General features: G+C 34.5%; 1 protein-coding gene across 1 annotated transcript in view; it reads left to right on the plus strand.

The window, feature by feature from the left end:
* LOC110459671 overlaps window positions 1–10,136 on the plus strand; it is a 29,227-nt gene that overhangs the window by 5,973 nt on the left and 13,118 nt on the right. Inside the window, exons 4-10 of the mRNA XM_021512033.1 lie at window positions 3,877–4,736; window positions 5,162–5,260; window positions 5,725–5,880; window positions 6,343–6,416; window positions 6,906–7,008; window positions 8,205–8,358; window positions 8,772–8,876. Coding sequence (XP_021367708.1) covers window positions 3,877–4,736; window positions 5,162–5,260; window positions 5,725–5,880; window positions 6,343–6,416; window positions 6,906–7,008; window positions 8,205–8,358; window positions 8,772–8,876 — 1,551 coding nt within the window. The remainder of the gene's footprint in view (window positions 1–3,876; window positions 4,737–5,161; window positions 5,261–5,724; window positions 5,881–6,342; window positions 6,417–6,905; window positions 7,009–8,204; window positions 8,359–8,771; window positions 8,877–10,136) is intronic.

The following is a 10,136-nucleotide window of genomic DNA, read 5'->3' on the forward strand; positions in this document are numbered from 1 at the left end:
TTGTTACATGTCACACTTCATTTTACTAACATTGTTACATGTCACATTTCATTTTACTACCTTTGTTACATGTCACACTTTATTTCACTCCCTTTGTTACATGTCACACCTCATTTTACTACCTTTTTTACATGTCACATTTCATTTAATTACCTTTATTACATGTCACATTTCATTTAGCTACCTTTGTTACATGTCATACTTCATTTTACTTCCTTTGTTACATGTCACATTTCATTTAACTACCTTTGTAACATGTCACATTTTATATAACTACCTTTGTAACATGTCACATTTTATTTAACTACCTTTGTTACATGTCACACTTCATTTTACTTCCTTTGTAACATGTCACACCTCATTTAACTTCCTTTGATACATGTCACACTTCATTTTACTAACTTTGTTATATGTCACACTTCATTTTACTAACATTGTTACATGTCACACTTCATTTAACTTCCTTTGTTACATGTCACACTTTATTTCACTACCTTTGTTACATGTCATACTTCATTTTACTTCCTTTCTTACATGTCACATTTCTTTTAACTACCTTTGTTACATGTCACACTTTATTTCACTCCCTTTGTTACATGTCACACCTCATTTTACTACCTTCATTTAACTACCTTTGTTACATGTCACAATTCATTTTACTACCTTTGTTACATGTCACCCTTCATTTTACTAACACTGTTACATGTCACACTTCATTTAACTACCTTTGTAACATGTCACATTTTATATAACTACCTTTGTAACATGTCACATTTCATTTAACTACCTTTGTTACATATCACATTTCATTTAACTACCTTTGTTACATGTCATACTTCATTTAACTACCTTTGTTACATGTCACTTTTCTTGTAACTACCTTTGTTACATGTCACACCTCATTTTACTACCTTTTTTACATGTCACATTTCATTTAATTACCTTTATTACATGTCCCATTTCATTTAACTACCTTTGTTACATGTCACATGTCACATTTGATATAACTACCTTTGTTACATGTCACACTTTATTTCACTCCCTTTGTTACATGTCACACCTCATTTTACTACCTTTTTTACATGTCACATTTCATTTAATTACCTTTATTACATGTCACATTTCATTTAGCTACCTTTGTTACATGTCATACTTCATTTTACTTCCGTTGTTACATGTCACATTTCTTGTAACTACCTTTGTTACATGTCACATTTCATTTTACTACCTTTGTTACATGTCACATTTCATATAACTACCTTTTTTACAAGTCACATTTTATTTAACTACCTTTGTTACATGTCACACTTCATTTTACTTCCTTTGTAACATGTCACACCTCATTTAACTTCCTTTGATACATGTCACACTTCATTTTACTAACTTTGTTACATGTCACACTTCATTTTTCTTACTTTGTAACATGTCACACCTCATTTAACTTCCTTTGATACATGTCACACTTCATTTTACTAACTTTGTTACATGTCACACCTCATTTAACTTCCTTTGATACATGTCACACTTCATTTTACTAACTTTGTTATATGTCACACTTCATTTTACTAACATTGTTACATGTCACACTTCATTTAACTTCCTTTGTTACATGTCACATTTCATATACCTACCTTTGTAACATGTCACATTTCATTTAACTGCCTTTGTTACATGTCACACCTCATTTTACTACCTTCATTTAACTACCTTTGTTACATGTCACACTTTATTTCACTCCCTTTGTTACATGTCACACCTCATTTTACTACCTTCATTTAACTACCTTTGTTACATGTCACACTTCATTTAACTACCTTTGTAACATGTCACATTTTATATAACTACCTTTGTTACATGTCACATTTCATATAACTACCTTTGCTACATGTCACATTTCCTATAACTACCTTTGTTACATGTCACATTTCATTTAGCTACCTTTGTTACATGTCATACTTCATTTTACTTCCGTTGTTACATGTCACATTTCTTGTAACTACCTTTGTTACATTTCACATTTCATTTAACTACCTTTGTAACATGTCACATTTTATATAACTACCTTTGTTACATGTCACATTTCATATAACTACCTTTTTTACAAGTCACATTTCATTTAACTACCTTTGTTACATGTCATACTTCATTTAACTACCTTTGTTACATGTCACTTTTCTTGTAACTACCTTTGTTACATGTCACATTTCATTTTACTACCTTTGTTACATGTCACACTTCATTTTACTACCTTTGTTACATGTCACATTTCATATAACTACCTTTTTTACAAGTCACATTTCATTTAACTACCTTTGTTACATATCACATTTCATTTAACTACCTTTGTTACATGTTACACTTCATTTAACTGCCTTTGTTACATGTCAAACTTCATTTCACTACCTTTGTTACATGTCACATTTCATTTTACTACCTTTGTTACATGTCACATTTCATTTAACTACCTTTGTTACATGTCATACTTCATTTAACTACCTTTGTTACATGTCACACTTTATTTCACTACCTTTGTTACATGTCACACCTCATTTTACTACCTTTTTTACATGTCACATTTCATTTAATTACCTTTATTACATGTCCCATTTCATTTAACTACCTTTGTTACATGTCATACTTCATTTTACTTCCGTTGTTACATGTCACATTTCTTGTAACTACCTTTGTTACATTTCACATTTCATTTAACTACCTTTGTAACATGTCACATTTTACTTAACTACCTTTGTTACATGTCATACTTCATTTAACTACCTTTGTTACATGTCACATTTCTTGTAACTACCTTTGTTACATGTCACACCTCATTTTACTACCTTTGTTACATGTCCTATTTCTTTTAACTACCTTTGTTACATGTCACATTTCATTTAACTACCTTCGTTACATGTCACATTTCATTTAGCTACCTTTGTTACATGTCACTCTTCATTTAACTACCTTTGTTACATGTCACATTTCATATACCTACCTTTGTAACATGTCACATTTCATTTAACTACCTTTGTTACATGTCACATTTCATATACCTACCTTTGTAACATGTCACATTTCATTTAACTACCTTTGTTACATGTCACACTTCATTTTACTTCCCTTGTTACATGTCACATTTCATTTAACTAACATTGTTACATGTCACACTTCATTTAACTACCTTTGTTACATGTTACATTTCTTGTAACTACTTTTGTAACATGTCACACCTCATTTTACTACCTTTGTTACATTTCACATTTCATTTAACTACCTTTGTTACATGTCACACTTCATTTTACTTCCCTTGTTACATGTCACATTTCATTAAACTAACATTGTTACATGGTACATTTCTTGTAACTACCTTTGTTACATGTCACACCTCATTTTACTACCTTTGATACATGTCACACTTCATTTTACTTCCCTTGTTACATGTCACATTTCATTTAACTACCTTTGTTACATGTCACACTGCCTTCTTCTTCCCTTGTTACATGTAACATTTCATTTAACTACCTTTGTTACATGTCACATTTCTTGTAACTACCTTTGTTACATGTCACACCTCATTTTACTACCTTTGTTACATGTCACATTTCATTTAACTACCTTTGTTACATGTCACACTTCATTTAACTACCTTTGTTACATATCACACTTCATTTAACTAACATTGTCACATGTCACACTTCATTTAATTTCGTTTCTATTTTGAATTCTAACAAACTTTGATAAATTTGTTCTCGATAACGTTGTAAACATATACATTAAGCAGCTTAAGAACAATAGACCAGACTGTGAAAGACTTTCAATATTCCAGATTTGAAATGCTTCCTTCGTTGTTATGTCTAGAGTTAATTTGCTTTATTTAAGGTAGTGGTTTTGGAAACAATACCAACGGTTGGGATAGCATTTTTGGTTTATCGGATTCTACCTAACCTCGATCTCATCGCTGGGACAGCTATTCTTAACGCATGCTGCCTGCTTCCCGGTGTAGTAAACCTGATGTCCTGGTTCAGGGGCATGGATAAAGATCCTGAACAAGAAGCAATGACATCGCTACAGATATTGAGGTCACGGATACTGGACGGATTTGGGTTACTCTTACAAATTGGGTCAATACCGTATATAGTTCTAGCAGATGTATATACATACGATACAACTATGGAAAAGATAGGCGTCGTGCTATGTTTAGCAGCATGTTCATGGGTGTGTTGGGAAAACGTTTTTAAAGATTTTAAATGTTTGAATAAATTTAGAATCAAAGACAAACAGAGACCAGTTCTTATGATGGTATCATCACTGATCAAAATTAGTGTTATGTTTGGAATTGGTATTTCGGGGTCATATTCAGATTTTGATAAATACATATACATCTTACCAAAAGCATTTGACAAACTTTGGTTTGATTATATGTTAGTAGATAGGTATTTTTTAGTTTTTATCTTCTCGTCTTTCATCGGATATCATGTTGCATACACTGCATGTAAATTGAATATGCAAATATTTTCGTTCTCGCTACCATTAATGGCAACAACTCCCGTTACACTAATAGTTCACTACCTCAACTTCCAAAATAAAGTCCCTATAGTTGATCTTAAACGCTTAAACACCTATTGTGAGTTTCCGTCGAACTGGCAAGTCTGTGCATCATTTGCCTGGGTACTGTCCCTATACTTGATCGGAAGGCATATTTGGACCCCACACCAAGAGCGAATGGCGAAATTAGAAGCGTAAGTGTCACACATAGTGCTTCCGGTGTTTTGACAAATGTAACAAGTATTGCAGTATTCTGTTTTCATATTTGCATATTTTTGTGTCATATACTATCAGCAAAGCAGACGATGAAAAAGTGGTAATCAATCCGTCGTTATGTAGAATCGTTCTGTATATAGTTTTCTTAAACGAAATGATATGGAACTCTTAAAAGGAATGATTTAATCTGTAACGTATGGCCAAAACGCTGAATTAGGTTCGCTTTCAGAGTTGGCCAAATCTATCAGGAATATTTATTAGATGCTTGAAATCTAAAATGAAAAATCCTATTTGTTTTGCTCAAAGTTCTTATATTCTAATTATTGTATTCCAACTCAATTTCATTTTATTTCATATTTTAAGCATCGATATTGATCTATCCTTCTTGGATTTGTTAACGCAGTTTGTTTGTCGCTCCAAAATATTGTGGCGTTCTGTTCGAACAACAGTTGGTACTGAATAGACGGTCAAATGAACACAAGATTAGTAAGAATCCTAAAAGGTAAGTGTCTGGTAAACTTAACAATGACAAATACAGATAAAAGTATTTAACTACTTTTGTTCGAGGCTAAAAATCCGTGTTTAAGAGATAAATCAGAGCCAGATAAGAGCAATGTCTGTAATGCGGTTCCGGGGTCTATCTACAGTGTATGAATAATACAGACTTAAAAGGTTAGGACTGTTGCAAACGAGATAGTGAACTGTTCTTATCCAAATATTGCTTTTATAACGCTAAATTAGCAACAATAACAAACAGATTCGTGTAAAACTAACTTAGTAAACATATAAAAAGTTCATGAATCATCAGTGAAATAAAGAACAAAATTTTGCTTGGTAACATTGAAATAACAAATAAATGCAGATTTGGGAAGTACCAATGAAATTAACAAACATTGAGATTTGTATGTAACTTTAAAATTAGACCTACGTGATATTTATGATATTCCAACATACATGCTGTTTTAGTGCCAATGAGCCGAGTAATATACCATTGGACCAAGTTCAAAGTGAAATACCTTCTTCCAAGCAACCTAAGGAATCACCGCCAGACATCTACGCATGCGCAACATTATGGCATGAGACCCCAATGGAAATGACGCAACTGATGAAATCTCTTTTTGTGTAAATGCTTTTATGTCTTAAATATTTACACATTTTTAATAGATAATTCTTAGAAAATCAAATGGTAAATACATATCAACAGACATTATGTTTGATTGAATGTTCGTTAGCACACAATACACATAAACTACTTACTTTTTTTTTTTTTTACTGTTATCACCACGGCGTGAGATCTAACGAAATAATATAAATATCAAGATGCGTTTAGAACAACATGTCCATTTTTCTGAGTTTTCTATTACATGTTATCACAGTGCGTTAACACTTTATATAACCACAACAAGACTACCCCCTTGGTTAATTGCATTACACTGCGTGGTTAACGTTGAATTGATAAGAAATCAGTGTTCAGTAAATGTAGTTTGAAGTATCATTATGAGTGGTCACAATGTGTTGAACTGTAATAAAAGTGTCACAACTCACATTGGATTCAGCGTTTAAGGTATTTTGTCTTTTTTAAAGGATGGACATGGATTTTACCACCAGAAAAGCAGCCTCCACCAAAGAGCCATCTATAGAAACATATGAGTTTGAAAGTACGAAACAGATATGACGTTATGTAGCGTGTTTCGTCCTTAAATGATGTGAAGTATAAAATATTTAATGTATTAATACACTAACAACATACTAAGAATATGTTAATCTTGTCCGATGTACATACCTCGCTAACAAAATTCTGAGTATATATTGATCCCGTATGATAAATAGGAACTTTTAATACAAATCCTCGACTGTTGTTCTGAGTGATGTTGACTGCAGATGCTACTGACCAAGTTTAGTATGTTTTCGATTTGCAGTACACATATTTTCAATCCAATATGTTTTAACACGCATCGAGAAAAACAAGTGTTATATAGACTATTTAAACACTACTTGTTAGCTACTAAGTAGAAAGAATGTATGATTCAATGACTGCAGTCAGCACTATGAATGTTCATTATACAAATAAAAAGTCCTTTTCGGCTACTAGGCAGACAGTTTTAGTACAATTTACAAACCCTTTTCTGAATGTTTTTTTCTTGAAGGTCACATCTTGTTTGACGATGCTTTCGAAAACGACAAAAAAGACAGGAGGGTGCCAAATAAGTTTGTGAAACAGTTTGTGGAGCTGTTACCGGACGCTGCTAGGTAAAGTGAAGATTTACAGAAAAATATCAATTAGTTATTGATGTAATGTCTAACCGTATTACCCACACATCCGACAGTCAAACCACTGCAATTACCACATTGACAGTCAAACGAAACGAAATCCAACTCTGCATAAGTCAAACAAGTCGAATTATCACAAATCCAACAGTCAAACAACTCTTCGTCATCATCTGAACGTTACCCCCCCCCCCCCCCCCCCCCCCCCANCATCTGAACGTTACCCCCAATAGTCACACAGCTCAACTTCATCATCTGAACGTTACCCCCAATAGTCACACAGCTCAACTTCATCATCTGAACGTTACCCCCAATAGTCACACAGCTCAACTTCATCATCTGAACGTTACCCCCAATAGTCACACAGCTCAACTTCATCATCTGAACGTTACCCCCAATAGTCACACAGCTCAACTTCATCATCTGAACGTTACCCCCAATAGTCACACAGCTCAACTTCATCATCTGAACGTTACCCCCAATAGTCACACAGCTCAACTTCATCATCTGAACGTTACCCCCAATAGTCACACAGCTCAACTTCATCATCTGAACGTTACCCCCAATAGTCACACAGCTCAACTTCATCATCTGAACGTTACCCCCAATAGTCACACAGCTCAACTTCATCATCTGAACGTTACCCCCAATAGTCACACAGCTCAACTTCATCATCTGAACGTTACCCCCAATAGTCACACAGCTCAACTTCATCATCTGAACGTTACCCCCAATAGTCACACAGCTCAACTTCATCATCTGAACGTTACCCCCAATAGTCACACAGCTCAACTTCATCATCTGAACGTTACCCCCAATAGTCACACAGCTCAACTTCATCATCTGAATGTTACCCCCAATAGTCACACAGCTCAACTTCATCATCTGAACGTACCCCCAATAGTCACACAGCTCAACTTCATCGTCTGAATGTTACCCCTAAAAGTCACACAGCTCAACTGTATCATCTTAACCTAACCCCCGGAAAGTCACACAGTTTATCTTCAACATCTAAACCTACCCCCGGGAGTCAAACAGCACACACACACAAAAGTATGTATTCACGTAAACTGCCATCTGTCTGTGTTCATATGTCGTTTTCCTGAATAGACTGTTTTTTGTTATATGTTCCGGGACACTTAGTATCGGCTTTTTTCTTCCATTCTTCTACTGATAAGCGCTGCTCACAAAACCAAAATAGAAATTGATGACCCAGTGAAGATAGTGACGCCGTACGGGGGGCAGATTGTGTACCAATTGCCTGGCAGTTCTCTCCTGTATATTCATCTCAAAGACAAAAATGTCATACGTCACAGGAAAAGGTGGTCTCAGGTTTGTGTTCAAGCAATGCTCATATCTTCAAAAATATGTTTCTGAAAGAAATATATCCATAAACCACAGAAACAAATTAAATGCCAGCATCTTTGTAAATACAAAATGTATAACTAATATATAAATCCAGATGCATGTATACTTTCAATTCAAATTTTATGTATTTTTGTGTTAAGTTAAACCTACATAAACATTTTGGTCACATTCATATAAAAATATACACATACTTCAGTATATCATGTCATAATTCAGGTTTGAAAAGACATCAAAGTTGGCCTCATATCAATTTCAAAACTTCATCGAGATTTAATTCAGATTGCACTTAAAAGTAGATCTGGCTATAACTTATGTATGACTGTACCGGCTTAGTTCTTTACGTTCAGCGTACGTAGGTGTATGTTTGACTACTGTAGGTGATGTACATGTACTACCTCCTTGGTTATCGCATCGGGCTGAATGCAGATATTTCCACCAAAGATCAGGGCGACAAAGAAACAGCTCAATTTAAATCTGAAAAGGTATTTGTTTTCGTGCTTGAGCGATCATATACGTGAATTGCACATTTATTGTTATTTATACGAAGGCATTGCGTGTATGTGGTTATTTAGGATGTATAGAAGTTCACATCTTTGAAGTGATGAAAAATGATAACCTGCTGTCAACCACACAAACTATTTATTGGTTTGCCAGCAGGCACATAACTGCCATTTAAGCAAATAAGCAATCGCATCCCAATTAAAAGTCTCTACTAGCACTTTTTATTATGTAGTATATTTTTTTACAAAAAGAATAAAATGTTACAATTAAATAAATTATACATTCAAATACTACTCTCATAGCCGTTAGATAGCTCCACAAACGTTTTCATTTCAATATTTTTACCGCGTTTGGAGTGTTCTACTTAATTAACTAATTAACTTTGCATGAATTTCGTCAACAGTCAAGCTACGTGCATGGCAACGCTGGAAACAGCTACTCCGCAGGAAAATCGTTTCATAGTCCGCTCAACACATAATGGTTGTAGAACCCATTCTAAATATATAATTAAACCAACTGGATTTAGTAATTTGTAACACATATTGTCCGTTGCATCTACTATTTACACATTAAAGTTATCCAAACCTTGATAAACCACTGGCGTTTATCGGTGCCTTACTCTGTCAGTACCTCATTTCGTCTATTGAATCCGGACTCGACTACAATCATTCCTCTCATAATCTTGTACATTATCATTGTACATATAAGCGTAGTACTGGTGCACTACCCGGCATAGTCATACTGATCGAGTACCGAGATCATCAGTAACACTATCCTGCCTAGTCACACTGATCGAGTTATCAGATTATCAGTAACACTACCCCGACTAGTCACACTGATAGAGTTGTCAGATTATCAGTAACACTACCCCGACTAGTCACACTGATCGAGTTGTCGTATTATCAGTAACACTACTCCGACTAGTCACACTGATCGAGTTATCAGATTATCAGTAAGACTGCCCCGACTAGTTTAACTGATCGATTTATCAGACTATCAGTACACTACCCCGACTAGTCACACTGATCGAGTTGTCGGATTATCAGTAACACTACTCCGACTAGTCACACTGACCGAGTTATCAGATTATCAGTAACACTACCCCGACTAGTTACACTGATCGAGTTGTTAGATTATCAGTAACACTATCCCGACTAGTCACACTGATCGAGTTGTTAGATTATCAGTAACACTACCCCGACTAGTCACACTGATCGAGTTATCAGATTATCAGTAACACT

The sequence above is a fragment of the Mizuhopecten yessoensis genome, unplaced genomic scaffold, assembly GCF_002113885.1.
Source record: "Mizuhopecten yessoensis strain PY_sf001 unplaced genomic scaffold, ASM211388v2 scaffold10183, whole genome shotgun sequence".
Lineage (NCBI taxonomy): Eukaryota > Metazoa > Mollusca > Bivalvia > Pectinida > Pectinidae > Mizuhopecten > Mizuhopecten yessoensis.